Below are 21,874 nucleotides of genomic sequence, written 5' to 3'. Positions count from 1 at the left end.
TGTGTGTGTGTGTGTGTGTGTGTGTGTGGTGTGTGTGTGTGGTGTGTGGTGTGTGTGTTGTGTGTGTGTGTGTGGCGTCGCGCATGCGTGCGTGCGTGCGTGCGTGCGTGCGTGCGTGCGTGCGTGCGTGCGTGCGTGCGTGCGTGCGTGTTTGGCAGCAGCCCCAGTGCAGTAAGAGGTCTGTGTTCGCTCCATACCTAGGAGGTTTGTAGAGCCCAGCTGAACTGACTGCTGTAATATCTCTCTCTATGGGGGAGAACCAGAGCTCTGTGCAGAGAGCCATGCCTCACATGCAGCTAGCTCACCATCAGGCTCCCCTCTGGGGCTAGAACCAGCGCTCACTCAGCCCCCTCTGGAACTCTGCTCCACATGGCTCTTAAAAGATAACTATCCTGTCAACACTGGGGCTTAGTGGAAACACTATTAGAACAGAATTACAACACTATTAGCGACAAGTGGGAGAAAATAGCACTATATTAAGTACTGTTGATCTTCACTTATAAACCAAATAAGTTGTGTGAATTATCTGACCTACAGGAGGCTAAGTGTAATATTTATGACAGCTTGCATTGAAGCTAATCATAATTCATTACTTAAAAAAGGTCATAAAGTTCCAGTGCATCCATTTAAATATCAAAGGCACATGTTTTATTTATTTATTTTATTTAACCTTTATTTAACTAGGCACATTGATGTGGACACATACTGTAGATAATTGTAATCTCCAAATATGAAGGAAACGAATTATAGTATCGCAACATGAGAGCAGTGGCTAAGCAAGTTAATATTCCAAGCACAACCAACCCATTGATTTCTAACATTCCAGTTATTCTCTGGTGTGCAGTGCAGTTGTACGTAGGAGTACATTTTATTTTCCAACTGCTTTTTGTCCCTCCTGTGTCCCCATAGCGTGTTGCTGGTCCGTTATGATGTAGCATGGCAGTGTGGTCTGAGCAGAGAGCCACCTCACAGCAGCCTGATGAAACCACCATGGGAGAGACACAGCATGAAAGACTTGGATGGCCCTGGCTCAAACTATTCCCTATGTAGTGCACTACTTTTGGGGCAGAGATGTATGTGGTGAGAGACACTGGCACACTTAGCTTTTGGGGCTTACACAGTTGCGTCTTAAATGCACCTATTACCTATAAAGTGCAGTACAGAATGGTAGTGCATTCTATGGGGAATATGGGGTCATTCTAGATTGACCCTGTCTTTGGATCCTCTCTAGGAAAAGAGACCATCAGGCCAGCTCCCAGTACCCTGTACTGCTGCTTGGTTCTGTTTGGTTTTCAACTCCGACTCTGCTATTAAAACAAGATTGAAAATGACATTATCATCCCCTTCCCGTCATCTAAAACACATTACTGTGTAGCTGTCTCCCTCCATTGGTTGGCAGTGGGAAATGCAGTTCCAATAATGTCCTTTATTTTATTTATTTTATTTTTTCCCCCCAATAATTTCCTTGTGCAGCTACACAGTAGACATACAAGACAGGCAGTCAAAGGCATAGCCTGCTGGAAGTAGGGGTTCTGAGGGTGCTGGTGTCTCCCCTGAAAAATCTGATATTTGATTTTTTTTTTATTACAGAAGTAGTGCACTGGGCATTTACTAGTCCTCTATTATCAGACCGATATATAGCCGTCTGTAGCGCGTGCCCCCAAAAAATATTATATGACACCCCCCCCCAAACATCTTCCTGCAGCTATGGTCAGATGTGTTATGAATGGGTGGTAAGTTCTGAGTTCAAAGTGCTTGCGCATGCGTGCATGTGTGTAAATTCAACCAAGAGAAACTAAACTGGGGTACGTAGTTAACCGAAGGAACAGTGATCTTCTTCAAGGTGCCTTACTTTGCTCCTCTCCTCTAAAACAGTGTTCCTTCAGCTTCAAATGGTTTGTTTGGCTTCAAATGGTTTGTTTAGCTTTAAATGGTTTGTTTGGCTTCGAATGGTTTGTTTGGCTTCATGTGGTTAATTTAGCTTCAAATGGTTTGTTTGGTTTCATGTAACGGTTTGTTTGGGTTAGTGAGCAGCTGAACAAAGCCACTAGACTAAGCCAGAGTAGGCCTATTTTACTTTAGAATTTTAAGCTGGCTCATGTCTCACATTCCTCAACTCCTCGTTCTCTTGTTGGTCAGAGTATCACAGTATATTAATGTCCTAAATGGCACCCTATTCCCCATATAGTGACAAATGAAGTGTGCTTTGTGGGGAACATGGTGTCATTTGAGACTGACCCTCGACAGGTGAATACTACAGGTATTATGGAGAGAACAGTCTGTTTGACAATGACTGTATGCTAGTTTCAGAACATGGTAAGACAAATGCCTTAAAACCTCTTCCCATTGCTCACTCTGTCAAGGCTTTGATAGTTTCACTGATATACGACACTGGATACTACCTAGCTACTGCTGACTTCAACAACCCACTATGTAGTGTCCCATGGACTGTTCTCCATTGAGCTTCATCTATTTTTAATAGAACAATGTTTTTATTGACTTTTGTTTCAGTTGTCCAGTGAGATGTGGTCAAATCTGATGTCACCCTCATGCTTCACCTCCTTTCCTCTCTTTTCCCCCCAAAACAAACCGTTTCTGCTGAGGTGAGAGCATGGCTGACATCTCCTGTGATGTCATGTTAACCAGGCTCTGTCATTGGTCAGAGACTGGCATCAATGGATACAGAGAACGTGCCAATCCCTTTCCTTCAGAACAACCAATAGAAACTCCACAAGCGTTAATGTATACAAGCTCTATTTTTTTAAGTAATTATTCATTGTTTTGTCATTATTGGCCGTGAAAAGGCAACTGTAAAGTATATAATGGTAATGTTTTATGTATTTTGGAAGGATTTTATGGTTTGAGGCTTTAGTTGTTTATAAAGCTGTTCTGGTTGGATCCTCCAGAGTTGAGTGGATATGATTTCAGTCTTTTCTGGTCTCTGTCAGAGGACGTCTGATTTTGGTTATCTTTGTCAATACTTTTTAAATGTATTAGTGAGAAACAATAAACATTTTAAAAATATACATATCCTGCAATATGGTGTTTGTGACCAGTTGTATCTTTAATTTGTGACATTATTTTTAGGCTTTAAAAAACAAGCAACTGTGGGGTAAAAATAGTTCAAATAACCATACAGACATTTGGCAAATAAATGTGTGACCAACTTGAAGACAGGCATATATAAGAACATCAGATTAAAATTGAAGACTTGAAACACACAGAATTTCACACGTTGTAAAATCACTGAACCAACAAACATGTTAAAGAAATATCCATCACATTGTACATATATATATAGACACATCCATGAACCTCAGAGACAGTGAAATAACAACACCTAGAAACAAATACTTTAAAACCTTGACTTCCAGTAGAAAGTGTCTGTAAAATCAGAAATAATTGTGTTAATGACTGACAGGTGGGGGGGGTCAGAGCCCCCCGTTGTCCTCCAGTTTTCTGAAGAGGGCGAGACTGCGGAGGTGAGACTCTCTCTCTCTGTTCTTCCATGCAATCAGCAGGTGGTCTGTAGAACATGTTACCAGACCCTTCTCCCCAAAACTCACAAACATCTGGAGAGGACACACAAGCAAAAACACACAAATACACAGAAATGGTAACATGTATAAATAGGATATTTGTCTAAATGTTGTCCGTTGATTATTACGTGACATCATACCTGCACGGCCCCTGAGTGTCCAATCAGGTCGCCCGTCAGTTCCAATGTTCTGAGACTGGGGAGTTCAAGAACCTTCTTCACCGGAGGCCCCGCCTGCTTATTGGACCTGCCGAAAGTCCACATCCCAAAGAACCCTGGAGGATGGAGACAGAGAGAAGAGAGAGACAGAGAGAGATTTTAATAGAAAGCTGATGCTGTGACTTTTCAGATGGACTCGGCAACCAGACAGGTTTGGCACATGGACTCTATCAGCCACGACGTCATCACCACGAGACGTCAAGCAGTGGGCACAGCTCTGGGATGAGAAACATTCCACAACCATCCAATAAGACGTGACTGTAGACCGCCTGCCCCTAGGGGCTTGTCACATTTTTTCACATGAAAACATTTATCTTAATATGGACAATAAAAAGGCAATAAAAATCCCAAAAGACCAAAATGTATATTTTCCCTTCCTTATAAATTATAGTGGAAGTGCAAAAAGAAAAACCAACTCAGGAAATGTGATTTGGCTGAGTGTGTGTGTTCGCTGACTGATGACAGTGCTTCAAGAAGGAGGCATCACACTGACAGACTCTGAGCTCTGAGCTGTGGTGAAGTGATGGATGAACAGAACAAGAAAGAGAGAGAGAAAAAATAAAGAGACAGAGAAAGGGAAAGAGAGAAAGGACCACAGCTACACAGACTCAGAGGAGCGCTCCAATCCACTTCAAAGCCAAAGGCAGCTGTGTAGGATTAGTATAGACGCTAGCCTAGGCTAGTGACATCACTGCCATAGTCTGTCTAGCCAAGCCCTCCTCTGATCCCACCACTACACTGACTGCTCTGCGTCTCTCTCTGTGTGTGTGTGTGTGTGTGTGTGTGTGTGTGTGTGTGTGTGTGTGTGTGTGTGTGTGTGTGTGTGTGTGTGTGTGTGTGTGTGTGTGTGTGTGTGTGTGTGTGTGTGTGTGTACGACTCACCTGCAGAGGCTGGTTCTGCAGGTAACAGGAGGTCCTGCATCTCCCAAATCCTCACACTGCCATCCTCGGAGCACGACATCAGCCCCCTGCAACACACACACACTATAAGAAATCTATAAAAACACTGCAGTGTGACACACATGTACCTTACAGAAGAGAGAACGACACAGGTGACGTGTGAAACCTGATAAAGACCATTATGTTTGATAACATTGTTGTGGCTGAGATAAAGAGCTTGGGAACAGCAAACAGTGGGTCTCTTAATAAGAGCAGGTGTGATTTGATTACCCATCAGGCAGCAGCATGGTGTGTAGTATGTTGGAGTCGTGGGCTGTCTTCCTGTAGGCCACAACACTCTTAGTGATGACGCTGTACACATACAGACCACTGCCCACTGCAGCCACCATCAGCTAGGGAGAAAGAGATGATAAAAGATTAGATCATTCATTTGTAGTGTATTGAGACCTTGTGATAATGCACTTTAAATACCAGTTGACTTGACTTGATTAACAACACTGACTTTCAAGCTAAAATAAGCTCACCATGTCAAAACACTTTGGGTACTCACCTCTCCATCGGATGTCAGCTGTTGGATGGACATCTCACTGGGTTTCGGAGCGGCCAATCGGATCTCAGCCTGGGTGTCGGTCTGAGACTCCTCCCACAGGATGTGCTCATAGGCCATAATCGTCCAATCAACAGCGTCCCACAGGATCAGCTCGCCAACATGGGACCCACTGGCAAATAGGCCATCTGAAAAAGAAGAGGTAGAGGAGGAGTAGGAGGAAGAGGGGAAGGAGGAAGATACCATAGAGTTAGAATTTGTGAATTAGAACCTCAGAAATTCAAATCCCAGACTGCCCGGTCAAGGTTTAGCTTCAGTTTAAGTTAAACCATGTCAACCTGAAATATACACTGTACAAAGCATTAAGGACACCTGCTCTTTCCAAGACATACTGAAGACTGACCAGGTGAATCCAGGAAAAAGCTATGATCCCTTATTGATGTCTCTTCAATCAGTGTAGATGAAGGGGAGGAGACAGGTTAAAGAAGGATTTCTAAGCCTTGAGACATGGATTGTGTATGTGTGTCATTCAGAGGGTGAATGACCAAGACAAAATATTTAAGTGCCTTTGAACAGGGTATGGTGGTAGGTGCCAAGAACACCGCTTTGAGTGTATCAAGAACTGCAGCGCTGCTGTATTTGTCATGCTCAACAGTTTCATGTGTGTATCAAGAATGGTCCTCCACCCAAAGGACATCCAGCCAACTTGACACAACTGTGGGAAGCATTGGAGTCAAAATGGGCCAGCATCCCTGTGGAACACTTTTGACACTTTGTAGAGTCCATACCCTGATGAATTGAGGTTTTTCTGAAGGCAAGAGGGAGGGAGAGGGGTGCAACTCAATATTAGGAAGGTGTCCTTACTGATGTCAAATACACTCAGTGTATTTGACATCAGCAAAGTGCTCTCTCTATCAGACCTGCTAGGTCATATGCATATAACCTCTTTATTGAGGAAAATGTACTTACTACGACAGTGATACTTGGTTGTCTCACCTTGCTATCTTAAGATGATTGCACTAATCAAATCAAATTTTATTTGTCACATACACATGGTTAGCAGATGTTAATGCGAGTGTAGCGAAATGCTTGTGCTTCTAGTTCCGACAATGCAGTAATAACCAACGAGTAATCTAACCTAACAATTCCACAACAACTACCTTATACACACAAGTGTAAAGGGATAAAGAATATGTACATAAGGATATATGAATGAGTGATGGTACAGAACGCATAGGCAAATGCAGTAGATGGTATCGAGTACAGTATATACATATGAGATGAGTAATGTAGGGTATGTAAACATTATATAAAGTGGCATTGTTTAAAGTGGCTAGTGATACATGTATTACATAAAGATGGCAAGATGCAGTAGATGATATAGAGTACAGTATATACATATGAGATGAGTAATGTAGGGTATGTAAACATTATATATAAGGGGCTCTGGATAAGAGCATCTGCTGAATGACTAACATGTCAAATGTAAATGTGAGATGATGAAGAGATAAAGGCTGACCATTGATGTTGATGAGAGCGTGGATGCTGTCCTGGTGGTCAGATAGACGTCTGACCTCTGCCACAGACAACTGGGACCCTGTGGACATGGTCAGCCTGAAAATCACTACACAGAGGGAGGGAGAGGTGTTTACCTTAGTTCAAAACAGATACAACGCAAAGGTTCATAAAGAATACAGGACTACAACCATGTTACTAGTACTACTCACCTATCTCTTTGTCCATAGCTGCTGCTATACAGTTCTTAGGCAACTCCACCGTGGCACTGATTCCTTGAACACAACACAAGACTAACATTGAATCGACAGTAATCGACAGTAATCGACAGTAAGCGACAGTAAGCCTTTTATCAAATGGAGTGAAAAGGTGGGGCTAAATGGACAAGATCAGACAGTACTCCCTTCCTTTAAAAATGTTTTCCCTTTTGTGGCAACTGAACCGTAATCCTGGTTTCTCTGTGTGTACCATGAGGGTAATGTGTGAATAGTGCATTATGAATGAATGTATCCTAATATGATCTCTGTGTTATTACCTGTGTCGTCGTGGTGCTGGCTCTGACACTGAAGCTGGAAGTCTCTGTTCCACACACACAACTCATTTCCTCCCGACACCCCACAACACACAACCGCTCCAACACCAGCAGACACTAGCAGAGATAGAAACGATAAGAGTACACACATACCACCCACCCACACCCACACACGCTTACAGTGGGGCAAAAAAGTATTTAGTCAGTCACCAATTGTGCAAGTTCTCCCACTTAAAAAGATGAGAGAGGCCTGTAATTTTCATCATAGTTACACTTCAACTATGACAGACAAAATGAGGGGGAAAAAATCCAGAAAATCACATTGTAGGATTTTTATGAATTTATTTGCAAATTATGGTGGAAAATAAGTATTTGGTCAATACAAAAAGTTTATCTCAATACTTTGTATATACCCTTTGTTGCAATGACAGAGGTCAAACGTTTTCTGTAAGTCTTCACAAGGTTTCACACACTGTTGCTGGTATTTTGGCCCATTCCTCCATGCAGATCTCCTCTAGAGCAGTGATGTTTTGGGGTTGTTGCTGGGGCGACACGGACTTTCAACTCCCTCCAAAGATTTTCTATGGGGTTGAGATCTGGAGACTGGCTAGGCCACTCCAGGACCTTGAAATGCTTCTTATGAAGCCACTCCTTCGTTGCCCCGGGCGGTGTGTTTGGGATCATTGTCATGCTGAAAGACCCAGCCACGTTTCATCTTCAATGCCCTTGCTGATGGAAGGAGGTTTTCACTCAAATCTCACGATACATGGCCCCATTCATTCTTTCCTTTACACGGATCAGTCGTCCTGGTCCCTTTGCAGAAAAACAGCCCCAAAGCATGATGTTTCCACCCCCATGCTTCACAGTAGGTATGGTGTTCTTTGGATGCAACTCAGCATTCTTTGTCCTCCAACACAACGAGTTGAGCTTTTCCAAAAAGTTCTATTTTGGTTTCATCTGACCATATGACATTCTCCCAATCTTCTTCTGGATCATCCAAATGCTCTCTAGCAAACTTCAGACGGGCCTGGACATGTACTGGCTTAAGCAGGGGGACACGTCTGGCACTGCAGGATCTGAGTCCCTGGCGGCGTAGTGTGTTACTGATGGTAGGCTTTGTTACTTTGGTCCCAGCTCTCTGCAGGTCATTCACTAGGTCCCCCCCCTGTGGTTCTGGGATTTTTGCTCACCGTTCTTGTGATCCATTTTGACCCCATGGGGTGAGATCTTGCGGGGAGCCCCAGATCGAGGGAGATTATCAGTGGTCTTGTATGTTCTCCATTTCCTAATAATTGCTCCCACAGTTGATTTCTTCAAACCAAGCTGCTTACCTATTGCAGATTCAGTCTTCCAGCCTGGTGCAGGTCTACAATTTTGTTTCTGGTGTCCTTTGACAGCTCTCTTTGGTCTTGGCCATAGTGGAGTTTAGAGTGTGACTGTTTGAGGTTGTGGACAGGTGTCTTTTATACTGATAACAAGTTCAAACAGGTGCCATTAATACAGGTAACGAGTGGAGGACAGAGGAGCCTCTAAAGAAGAAGTTACAGGTCTGTGAGAAGCCAAGAAATCTTGCTTGTTTGTAGGTGACCAAATACTTATTTTCCACCATAATTTGCAAATAAATTCATTAAAAAATCCTACAATGTTGATTTTCTGGATTTTTTTTTACAGGCCTCTCTCATCTTTTTATGTGGGAGAACGTTGCACAATTGGTGGCTGACTAAATACTTTTTTGCCCCCTGCTATATCTCCACCTAAACAATAGAATCACTTGGAGAAGGGTGTCATTATCCACCTATGGAGACTAATTACCCATTCTACCATTGTTGCATATAACCCCACCCCCAGTCACCTTTTACTAAATAGCCCATCCAATCTACATACCTCATCCCCATATTGTTTTTATTACTTTTTGCTCTTTTGCCACACCAGTATTTCTACTTGCACATTATCATCTGCCACATCTATCACTCCATGTTAATTTTCTAAATTGTAATTACGTCGTTACTATGGCCTATTTATTGCCTACCTCCTCACGCCATTTGCACACACTGTATTTAGACTTTGTTTTTCTATTTGTGTTATTGACTGTACGTTTGTTATCCAATGTCTAACTCTGTGTTGTTGTTTTTGTTGCACTGCTTTGCTTTATCTTGGCCAGGTCGCAGTTGTAAATGAGAACTTGTTCTCAACTAGCCTACCTGGTTAAATAAAGGTGAAATAAAATAAAAAAGAAATTGCAAATATTTCAATTAATACTTGAACCCCCTCCCAAATGAACATTTAAAGACGCACACTTCATGAACTTCTCTTGTTGAAAAATAATATCCCACATATAAATACAGCAATGTACACACTTAAGGGTACAAAAAAATATATAATTTTTTTGACAACTGCAAACGTACAATTTTGGAGAACTCTTCCAATTTAATTTCCCTGCTCGGAAGAATTAATGCCATTAAAATGGTCTTCCTCCCGCAACTGCTTTACCTATTCCAGAACATCCCGGTATTCATACCTAAATCCTTTCATAAACAACTGGACTCAATTATCAATCCATTCATCTGGGATTATAAAACACACAGGAGTGGTAAAAACACCTCTGGAAGTCCAAGATGGAAGGACTGTCTCCCCCAAATGTTATATTTTACTATTGGTCAGCTAACCTCTGTGCTCTTATGTTTTGTCTGGATGACGCAGCTGGCTTAGTATGGAGCGTGAGGATAGCCGCCCTTTTTCTATTGACGCTGTGATTTTGTCCCGTCAATTTGGAGATGTCACATTATGGTAACAATCCTATTATACATAGCACAGTCCGTATCTGAAGCAAACTAAGTTCCATTTTGACCTTGTACCAATATTTCTGCTCCCTACTGCGAAGAATGCGTCCTTTGTCCCCTCTAACCTTGATAACACCTTTGAGCGATGGGGAGAACTACGGATCGATACCATAGAGGATTTTTATATAGAAGGGACCTTTGCCTCCTTTGATTTGCTGAGGGAAACCTATAATCTTCCCAGAAGTAACTTTTTCAGATCCCTACAGATTAGAGACTTTGTTAGAAAACATCTTCCTACATTTGGAAATGCTAAACCTTCCATGTTGGACGGATCCATGAAAATGTGTCCCACCTCAGACAAACTGATATCTCGTCTATATGACACTTTTCAATCTGTTAGCACACCTTCTACAGATGCCATTAAGGCAAAATGGGAGGAAGAGCTAGGTCCTGACATTTCTGGAGCAGACTGGGAAGATAGCTGGGAGTATATCCACACCTGCTCCATTACCTCCAGACATTGTCTTACACAATTCAAGATCTTGCATAGGTTACCCTATTCCAAAACTAAACTGCATAGAATATTTCCTGATACCTCCCCTGTGTGATAAATGTCATGCTGCGGAGGGTACACTATTCCACTGCTGTGCCCTATGCTCTAACTTGCATGGTTATTGTTGTGGAATTTTTAGGATCCTCTCTGAGGTTCTGGAGACTTTAATTGACCCAGACCCGCTTCTGATCATCCTGGGAGTGTCAGAAACCCTAAACAGATTAACCAAGCCCCAAAAACAACTAATCTCTTAGTCTCATTTCGGCAACAAAAAAATATCTTGTTGTTTTGGAAAAGGAAGGAAGTTCCCTCTACCAAATTATGGGGGGTGGCATCTGCCCTCTGCTTTCTGTTACTTGTTCTGTATATCTTATTTTGTTTCTTGTATGTGTTCAATAAAAAAATATTTGAGCAACAAAACGTTCATCACTTTCTTTTGAAATGACTGAAATTACAAGATATTTTAGACACTACATGTTAAAGGTAATTACATAAGACATTACGTGGGGCAGCAGGTAGCCTAGTGGTTAGAGCGTTGGACTTGTAACCGAAAGGTTGCAAGATCAAATCCCCGAGCTGACAAGGTAAACATCTGTCGTTCTGCCCCTGAACAAGGCAGTTAACCCACTGTTCCTAAGCCGTCATTGAAAATAAGAATTTGTTCTTAACTGACTTGCCTAGTTAAATAAAGGTAAAATAAAAAAATTCAAATGACTTTCATTGGGACTCAGTAACAAATATAGCTTCTATCCCCAAGCCATAAGAGTGCTAAACAGCTAACAAAATGGCTACACGGACTATCTACATTGACCTTTCAATTTTTTTTGCACTTTCTCTATGTACATTCTACACGCTCCAACACACTCACACTCACACACTTCATTTGCTCATACACACACACACTCATATGCAATCATCATATACACTGCTGCTACTCTGTTTATCATATATCCTGATGCCTTGTTTCAAATAGTCTACCCAGCTATCGATCCAGGATCCCTGCACATTGTAAATATGCTATTGGCACTGACCCTGGAACTGACCCTGTATATAGCTTGCTTACTTCTCTTGTTCTTCTTACTTCTATTTCTTGTGTGTTTTAGTTCTACTTGACTGTTTTATAGTACTACTAATATGTACTACTGCATTGTTGCGAAAGAGCAAGCAAGAAAGGCATTTCACTGTACTTGTGCACATGACAATAAAAACTTAACTTGAAAAAGCACACAGCACTAGGTAACATATGGTAACGAGTTGCATTCTTTAAAGTGGAAACAGTTGGGTAAAATGAGGTGTTGCCAACAGATGAAAAGCAGATGAACATACCTTGACAGAGGACTGGAGGTCTGAGACGGTCTGAACCCTGTTGCCTGTCTCTGGGTCCCACAGCTGAACCACAACACTCAGGAAACACAACAACAGGGTTTTACGTGTGTGTGTGTGTGTGTGTGTGTGTGTGTGTGTGTGTGTGTGTAAAGATACACTGAGGGTGCGGTCCGAGGAAGCTGTGATGAGGGAGGTGTGTGTGTTCTCTCCACTGGTGTGTGTGTAGGCTGTCATGGCCGTTATCTGCTGGGAGTGACCCCTTAGTTCCAGCAGCCTCTCTCCTGTCTGAGAACACACACACAAACACACAACAATTCATATTATTCAAAATATATTCACAACACTGCCACCTATTGGTGTTACTAAAACACTACTACCCTTTATTCTTGCTTTATCGTTTCAAATAGTCTACCCAGCTATTGCTCAAAGCCGTTGGATGTTTATATGTTCCTACATCCCCCCTCGATCTCCCCTCCCAGACAAATGGCTCACCTCAACGTTCCACACCAACACCAGACCATCGTCTCCTGCAGACGCAAACCTGGGAAACAACAATGTCTACTTATGACATGACAAAACACTGGTCCTGTTTACAGTCCTGCTATTCACCTAAAAGCACAGCTAAAAACAAAGCATGATGGTGATAATTACCTAATACTCTTCAGTTATGATGAGAAAAAACATGTATCAACTCCAAATGACTGAACCAGAAGGATGTGTTTCAGTGAAACAGAGAGTAAGCTACTGTCCACAATATCCACTAACTCCCCTGGGATCTTAAAAACACCTGTCCTCAGGCTTAGCTCCTTCCCCTGACCTCTGACCCATACCCATCTACAACCAACCTACAGGATGAGAGGATCAGAAAGAGTAAAGGATGAGATAGAAGAAAGAAGAGAAAAGGAACTGTCTTTCCAGCAAACGAGGGCTGGAAAAGGATACATTTTGGGACTTGAAAAGCAATCTGGTGAGAATGTTCCGGCCCCTGCCCTCGGCTGCTGGCCTGTCTGGAGAGGACGAGGCCCAGAGGAGGGGGTCATTACTGAGGTAGACGAGGCGTGAAGCTCTGCCGGACCCACCCAACTCCACACACACACACACACACACACACACACACACACACACACACACACACACACACATACCGCTCAGATCAGCTAGAAAGCACTTATGAGACCACTTATGCAAACCCACTGTACCATAGTAGCACGCAGCATGCTTCCACCAAGCAATGCATTACCTGTGAAGGCTGTTAACTATGTATTCAGTGGTCAGTGGGGGGTGGAAGAGCAGGTGGGGTAGCAGGTGTGTAGGAGGCGGGGATTAAGAAAAGGGGTAAACTATAGAGTAACCGCACACATACAGTATAAAATACACACAACCCAGTAAAGATTTGTTGAGGAGAAGATCATACACACACACACACACACACACACACACACACACACACACAGTCCAGCAGTGGTGATGATTAAGCTCTTGTCACGCTCTGTACGTTTGCTTTGGAGAGGATCTGCTGTCAATCACACTGAGAGATAGAGTCCAGCAGATGGTAGAGAGCAGAGGCAGAGAGGCAGAGAGAGAGAGAGAGAGAGAGAGGAGAGGTGCTTACCTGAAGTCATCAATCTGCACCAGAAATCGAACAATGTCAAAATGTCCTTTTAGCACCTGCAGTTCAGTGAACCAGTTTTTGGGCTGTTCCTCCCCAATGAATAGCACAGGGTTTTTCTGCACACATAAGGGATAAAAATGAGACGAGGAGAGACAGCAGGTTGAAAAGCCACTCAGTGAATTCAATCACATAAGAGAAGGTGAGAAAAGCGTGGAAAGGATCGAGAAAATAAATGATGTATATCTCTGCACAAATTATTGTAAGAATTATGGCCAGTACAAGACCACATTTGCTTAGAGATACCGTAGAGAATGGTTGTCAACCAGGTAACTATAGCATTAACGTCACACATAACAGTTAGCCAGCTATTACCTCGACAGACCCCTGTGCTTCCCGACCACCGAGTATCCATCGCAGCATGACTGGCTAATGGCTATGCAGGAGATTCTGATGACAAGGAGAAGACAGATGTCAGAAGTTGCACCATGGCACAATATGCAATTGCTGTTGTTGATGACAAACAGCTGACCTCTGCATGTAAACAATTCTGACAAGCTAATTCAGGTTAGCAAGCAGAGAATGTGATTATATCTTGCCTTAACAATCATTTGGCGTGAGACGTTCCCAGATCACGGTCGTCTTGACGCCTTTAAAATAGCTGTCGGGGATATCTCGTTGTTATTTAGTAGGGAAATCTGCCACTTGAGATCCAGCTGGCAAACCAAGACCCGTGAAATTTGACATGAAACTGTCAAGCTGAGCTTTCGCAACAAAACATTCATGTGACAGTAGCTAACTACGGAAGCGCAGAATGGACACATTAATGAAAACGTGAAAAACGGAAACGCAACTTCGCAAAGACCTGTCGACAAACTGATATTATTGTTCTGCCTGTTCCTTATCCTTATTACCTCAGGGGTCTGACGAGGTAGTAGCTGGCTAACTGTTTTGTGTGATGTTAATGCTATAGTTACCTGGTTGACAACCATTCTCTACGGTATCTCTAAGCAAATGTGGTCTTGTACTGGCCATAATTCTTACAATAATTTGTGCAGAGATATACATCACTTATTTTCTCGACCCTTTCCACGCTATAAAATAATCGATATGGGAGGAATTTTAAAAATGAAATAACATTTTATAACATGTATATGCACCATATAGCTAGTCTGTTTGTTACCTTGTAATTACACAATCATCTGTGACAACTAGATGGCAGTGTACAACAACTCGAAGCTCTGGAGAGAAGCACATCCTTCAGTGGAAACAGATACTGAAAGCGTTTGGGGAATTATGGCTGAACCAACATGTTTGCCTTGCTATTTACCCATGCAGTGTTTAGACAGGTAAATCTGTCTTGAAATAGAAAACACAGAATGTGTTTATTCATCTCATTCAAAATATTGTGCCTCTCTGGACATTGAACTAAAAACAACACTGTCAAAGACTGCACTGTTAGACTCTTATTATTTTCTCTGTGATAGTGTTAATGTGACTCAGTAGTATTTGTAGATTACCATAGCATGACAACCACTGGCCCAAATCTCCCCCTGGCCCTCTCCTCCTCTACCCTCTATCTCCCTCTTTATACGCTCTCTACCTTCCCTCTCTCCCTCTTTCCTCATCTCTCCCTCTGTGACTGCTGGCTCTGCTGTGCTCTAGCTGTGTCTATACTCCTGCTCTCCCTATCTACCTCCCCCTCTCCCTATCTACCCTCCCCTCTCACCCTGTCTACCTCTCCCTTCTACTCTCCCATCCGCGTTCCTACCCCCCTCTCTCCGTCTGCCTCCCCATCTCCCCCTCTACCTCCCCCTCTCTTTCCGTCTTGCCTGCACTCCCCTCCCCCCGCTTCTTACATCTCCCCTTCCTCCCTCTACCCTCCCCTCTCCTGTCCTACTTCTTCTCTACCCTTTCTACACTTCCACCTCTATGACTTCTACCTCCCTTCTCACCTCCCCTCTCCACCTCTACTTCCCTTCCTACGTCTTCTATCTTCTCCCCATTTCTACCTCCCCTACTACCCCTTCTACCTCCACCTCTACGCTTCTACTTTCCCCATCTACCTCTCCCCATCTACCCCCCCCTCTACACCTCCTCCCTCTCCTGTCTACCTCTTCCTCTACCCTTCGTACCTCCACCTCTAGCCTCCCCTCTTAGCCCTTCTACCTCCACCTCTACCTTCTACTCTTCCCGCATCTACCTCCCCCTCTCCCTTTCTACCCCCTCTCTATCGTTCTACATCCCCTCCTCTCTCCCTCTACCTGCCCCTCATCCCTGTCTTACCTCTACCTTCTACCTCCACTTCTACCCTTTACCGTCCCCTCTACCCTTTACCTTCCCCTCACCCTCCCCCTCTACCCTTCTACCTCCCCCCTCTCCCTGTCTTCCTCTACCCTTCTACCCTCCACTTCTTTACCTGTCTACCTCCCTCTACCCTGTCTTCACCTCCCCCTCTCCCTTCTACCTCTTCCTCTAACCATCTCCTCCACCTCTACCTTCTACCTTCCCCCTCTACCTCCCTCTCTACCCTTCTACCTTCCCCTCTACTCCCCCTCTTACCCTTCTACCCCCCTCTCCCTGTCGTTACTCTTCCTCTTACCATTCTAACCTCCACCTCTACATCCTTCACCTTCCCCTCTACCTCCCCCTCTACCCTTCTACCTCACCCCTCTACCCTTCTACCTCCCCCTCCCTGTCTACCTCTTCCTCTACCTTCTACCTTCCACCCTTCTTACCTTCCCCACTACCTCGGCCCCTCTTACCCTTCTCCTCCACATCTTACACTTCTACTTCCCCATCTTCCTTCCCCCCTCTCCCCCTCTCTACCTCCCTCTCTTCGCTTCTACATCCCCTCTCCCCCTTTCTACCTCCCCCTCTACCTGTCTTCCTCTACCATTCTACCTCCACTTCTACCCTTCTACCTTGCCTCTACCTCCCCCTCTACCCGTCTACCTTCCCCTCTACTCCCCCTCTACCTTCTACCCCACCCTTCTACCTTCCCCCACTACCTCCCCCTTACCTTCTATACCTCCACATCTACACTTTCTACCTTCCATCTTCTCCCACCCTCTCCCTTACCTCCTACTTCGCTCACATCCCCCTCTCCCCTCTCTACCCTCCCCCCTCTACCTGTCTTCCTCTACCATTCTACTCCCCCCTCTCCCTTCTACACGTCCCCCTCTGTCTTTTCTACCTCCTCCTCTACCCCTTCCACCTCCCCGTCTCTACCCTCCCCCTCTACCCTTCTACCTCCCCTCTACCCTTCACCACCCCTCTACCCTTCCACCTCCCCCCTCTCCATTCTTACTCCCCCACTACCCTTCTCACTCTTACCTCCCTTCCTCCTTCTACTCCCCATCTACCATTCTACTCCCCTTCTCACCCGTCTACCCCCTCTCTACACTCTCTATCACCCTCTCTACCCAACTACCTCCCTCTCTACCTTCTTCTGTCGGGTGTCTGTTTGCTCTAGTTGTTGTCTGTGTCCTGCTCTGTTTCTCCAGATTGAGATGCCGCGGCGGATGGTCTGTGACTCTCATGGTGCCTCAGATCGGGGCTGGCACTGATTTCTGATTTAGTGTCGATCCGCTGCGCTCAGGGCTGCGAGGTGCTTTCCATGTGTATATAGAAAAGCTCAAGGCAGCTGGAGAAGGGAGGAGGAGACAAGAAGAGAGAGAGAGCAGAGAGAGAGCGAGACGCAGAGAGCAGAGACGAAGAGCGAGAGAGAGAGACGAGAGAGAGAGAGAGAGAGAGAGAGAGAGAGAGAGAGAGAGAGAGAGAGAGAGGGAAGGGAAGGATTGGTGGCAGTGTGAGGGAGTGGCTTTGAAGGGAGTGGAGGAGGGAGGAGAGGTGAATAAGGCTTGAATGTGCAACTATTTGTCGACTATCAGAGCTGAGTGGGTTAGATGTACAGAGGTTTGGGTAGGGGTGAGAGAAGAGGAGAGCAAGGAAGAGGAAAATATGAAGGAGAAAGAGGAGAGAGAAGGAAGTTGGGAGACATACTGTAGGGGGAAAGAGGAGGGGTCAGGAAAGCTGAGAGGAAAATAAAGGAATAGGAAGAGGAGAATTGAGGGAGAAGGACACAGTGTCCACACATAATATGTCAACATGAACAATGGAAGGAATCAGCAGCATGAGGAAATAATGAAACGAATGAGGACCACCAAACACTACCACTACCACTAACGAGAGAGAGAGAGAGAGAGAGAGAGAGAGAGAGAGAGAGAGAGAGAGAGCACCGAGATCATAGGCAAAGTGTACCTCCTCTTCCTCCTTCCCTCCTGTTCTGCTCCCCTCCCATCCCATCCTCCCTGATAGGAAAACAAATGGTTATGATGATGGAAAAGGATTTAAGGTGTGATTTAACCGAGAGCTGGCTACAGCATTCGATAAGAGCCACTCCCACCTTTACCCGGTGCTAGCTGTGCTGTGACTGTAAAAGCCTTGTAGTGGAGAGAGGCTCATTCCTGACCAACACACCTCACTGTCCCTCCGCATTACCTCCTCACTGTGTCCTGCTTTACCCACTCATACCACTGCATCCTCCATGCCCATACACACTACATCTCCACTGACAACATTCACACTATACTGATACACACTACATTCACACTGATACACACTACATTCACACTGATACACACTACATTCACAACTGATACACACTACATTCACACTAATATACACTACATTCACACTGATATACACTACATTCAAACTATAATGATACACACTACATGTGTGCATAGAGTCAGTGCATGAGAGTTAGTTCACGAAAGGGTCAATGCAGGTTGTCCAGGTAGCCATTTTATTAGCTTTTTAGCAGCATTGTTTTGTAGTCTTATGGCTTGGCAGTAGAAGCTGTTCAGGGTTCTTTTCGTTCCAGAATTAGTACCGCAATGGTACCACTTGCCGTGCTGTAGCCGAGAGAACAGTCTATCGCTTGGGAGGCTGGAGTTAAAAAAAAAAATGTTGGGCCTTCCTCAGCGCATGCTCTGAGTATGCATCCTGTTATTCCATCTGGCCCCGCGGCCTCGTAAATTTTAACCTGTTTAAAGGTATTATTTACATCGGCTACAGAGAGTGAGATCATACAGTTGTCAGGAACAGCCGTTGCACTCATGCATGGTTCAGTGTTGCTTGCCTCGAAGCGAGCATAGAAGGCATTTAGCTAATCTGGTAGACTCACATCGCTGTGCAGCTCGCAGCTGAGTTTCTCGTTGTAATCTGTGATAGTTTGCAAGCCCTGCCACATCTGTTGAGAATCAGAGCCGGCGTAGTAGAATTCGATCTTAGTCCTGTATTGATGCTCTTTGCCTGTTTGATGGCTTACCCGGATTAGGTCGTAGCGGGATTTCATTTAAGCGTCCGGATTAGTATCCCGCTTCTTGAAAGTGGCAGCTCTAGCCTCAAATTCAGTGCAGATGTTGCCTGTAATCCATGGCTTCTGGTTGGGCTATGTACGTACGGTCACTGTGGGGACGACGCCGTCAAAGCTATTGATGAAGCTGGTGACTGATGTGGTAAACTTCTCAATGTTATTGGATGAATCCAGGAACATATTCCAATCTGTGCTGGTGAAACATCCACTTCCTTGGACCACTTCCGTATTGAGTGCGTTACTGGTACTTACTGTGTGAGCATTTGCTTGTAAGCAGGAAGCAGGAGGATGGAGTTATCATCTGATTTGCCAATGGGAGGGTGGGGGAGGGCCTTGTATGTGTTTCTGTGTGTGGAGTAAGGTGATGTAGAGTTTTGTTGCAGAGGTGACAAAATCAGCTAAACGGATTTCAGTTTCACTGCATTAAAATCACCGGCCAAGAAACAGCACCTCTGAATGTGCATTTTCTTGTTAACTTATAGCCCTATACAACTTGTTGAGTGCGGACTTAGTGGCACCATTGCTTTGTGGTGGTATGTAAACAGCTATGAAAAGTACAGATGAAATCTCTCTTAACAAAAATAGTGATGATAATTAATAAATACATAGAGGGATGAGACATGAAAAGAGAACAGAGACAGCCGATCTGCAGCTTATCATGAGGTATTCTAACTCAGGCGAGCAAAAACTTGAGACTTCCTTAGTATTAGAGATCGCTCACCAACTGTTGTTAACAAAGACACACATCCCTCCTCCCTTTGTCTTGCCTAAGTCTGGCATCCGGTCTAGACGATACATAGAAAAAACAGTGAGATGTATATCCATGTCCTCGTGCAGCCACGACTGAGAAAAATAGGATATTACAGTTTTTCATGTCCCGTTGATAGGATAGTCTCGAACGGAGCTCATCCAGTTTGTTCTTCATTGATTACACATTCGGCAATAGAACAGAGGGAAATGGTGTTCTACTGTATTTGTTCACCGACATAGTCTCGTCAGGGTGCCTCCCCTCCCCTGCCTGTCTTTCGCCACCGCTTCCTATTTCGAGGATTTAGGGCCTTGTTCGGAGTAACGTCCAGAGCTGCCGACTCGTTGAAGTAGACATTTCCGTCCAAATCGAGGTTAGTAATCACTGTTCTGATGTCCAGAAGTTGTTTGCGGTCATAGGAATTAATGGAGAGACATTATGTACAAAAGAAGTTACGATCAGCGTAAAAAATACACACAAAATATTAGAATTTGTCAGGAGCCCATAAGACAGATGCTATCCACTGCAGGGCCATGTTTTACATTCACACTGATACACACAATATTCAAACTGATACACACAACATTCAGAGCTGTCACGGCCGATGCTGGAAGAACTGGACCAAAGCGCAGGGTGGTGAGCGTACATTACTTTTATCTTGGAATGACGCCAACAAAACCAATAAACAATACAAAACGACCGTGAAGCTTAAGGGCTATAGTGCCACAAACAAAGACAACTACCCACACTGAAAGGAGGGAAAAGGCTACCTAAGTATGGTTCCCAATCAGAGACAACGATAGACAGCTGTCCCTGATTGAGAACCATACCTGGCCAAAACATAGAAATAAAGAAACATAGAAAACACAACATAGAATGCCCACCCCAAATCACACCCTGACCAAACCAAATAGAGACATAAAAAGGCTCTCTAAGGTCAGGACGTGACAAGAGCGTTGGACTAGTAACCGAAAGGTTGCAAGATTGAATCCCCGAGCTGACCTGGTAAAAATCTGTCGTTCTGCCCCTGATCGAGGCAGTTAGCCCACTGCTCCTAGGCCGTCATTGAAAATAAGAATTTGTTCTTAATTGACTTGCCTAGTTAAATAAAGGTAAATAAACATTTAAAAAATCTAACTGATACACACAACATTCAAACTGATACACACAACATTCACACTATACTGATACATACTACACTCACACTACAATACAAGAGGTGTAAAGGCAGGGTTAAAGGCCTGTATCTCACGACTGATAAGAAGAAAGTGTTGTATACAGATTTATTGTTGTAACAGTAATATTAATGTACAATATACTGCAATAACACTGTTACAACACATTCATACTGTAATATAATAGACAGTGACTGGAATAGTGTGGTCAGAAACTTTAAGAGCAGACTAAGGAGCATGCATGACCAGATTCAGGCCTCTGTCACTCCAATTTGTCACATGAGTAAAACTGTAATTGCTGTTTATCCATCAGCATAGGTTAATTATCCAACATTGACCTATCACACACACACACACACACACACACACACACACACACTTTGAGTGCTCTGTTCTCTCTAATGTTTTGCAAAAATGGATGTGGGATGGTGATATCAAAATGTCAAATATTACAACTATCTTATCATTAAAATATCTTTAAGTGTTCTGTGGGGTCCAGTGGTTACAACCGATGTACATGTACATACACATGTATGCCAGAGTCGGCAAAGGGTTCAAATCCGGCCCACTGCCCTTTGACTCGACCCCCCTTTAACATCCATGTCTATCCGACACTTAACTATCCATTCAATACAGCAAAAAAAAAATGAAATAATATTCTTTAAAAACTGCAACAACAAAAAAAGAACATATTTAATTCTCACTCTCTGTCTCTCTCTTTCTCTCCCTCTCTCTCTGACCCCAGTGATGCTCCGTTCATTTGCTCTTATGGATAGATAATGGGCACAAAATTGAATCTCTTCATTTGCATGTAATATAATTAAGACATTCTCAAACGATGACGGATGGTGGGAGCTGCTAGGTGTCAGTCAGTCTGGTCAGACTGGACCAAACACAGCCAGAGCCAGACTCTTCACTACTTAGACTGGAATGAATAAAACCTGGAGATGGAATTCTTCACCATGCATCATCTGGAACAACAATCACCAGCCAAGATATTCTCCTGTCTGTCAGACCAAATGATGTCTCTCCTCCATTATAACCATGCC

At 44.0% G+C, this 21,874-nt stretch overlaps 1 protein-coding gene across 1 annotated transcript; it reads right to left on the bottom strand.

Moving 5' to 3' along the window:
• Positions 1-3,040: 3,040 nt before the first annotated feature.
• Positions 3,041-14,295, bottom strand: wdr41 (WD repeat domain 41). The gene is given in 15 exon segments (XM_024142160.2): positions 3,041-3,572; positions 3,680-3,813; positions 4,640-4,725; positions 4,928-5,049; positions 5,208-5,392; positions 6,724-6,828; positions 6,932-6,994; positions 7,255-7,336; positions 7,339-7,368; positions 11,911-11,973; positions 12,067-12,195; positions 12,403-12,451; positions 13,523-13,638; positions 13,895-13,969; positions 14,119-14,295. Coding segments are annotated over 14 exon segments (1,353 nt in total). The 5' UTR covers positions 13,943-13,969; positions 14,119-14,295; the 3' UTR covers positions 3,041-3,431.
• Between the last annotated feature and the right edge of the window lie 7,579 nt (positions 14,296-21,874).

This window comes from Salvelinus sp. IW2-2015, unplaced genomic scaffold (genome assembly GCF_002910315.2).
Source record: "Salvelinus sp. IW2-2015 unplaced genomic scaffold, ASM291031v2 Un_scaffold2992, whole genome shotgun sequence".
Lineage (NCBI taxonomy): Eukaryota > Metazoa > Chordata > Actinopteri > Salmoniformes > Salmonidae > Salvelinus > Salvelinus sp. IW2-2015.
Note: the sequence above shows the minus strand (reverse complement) of the source record. Positions and strands in the feature narration are given on the sequence as shown.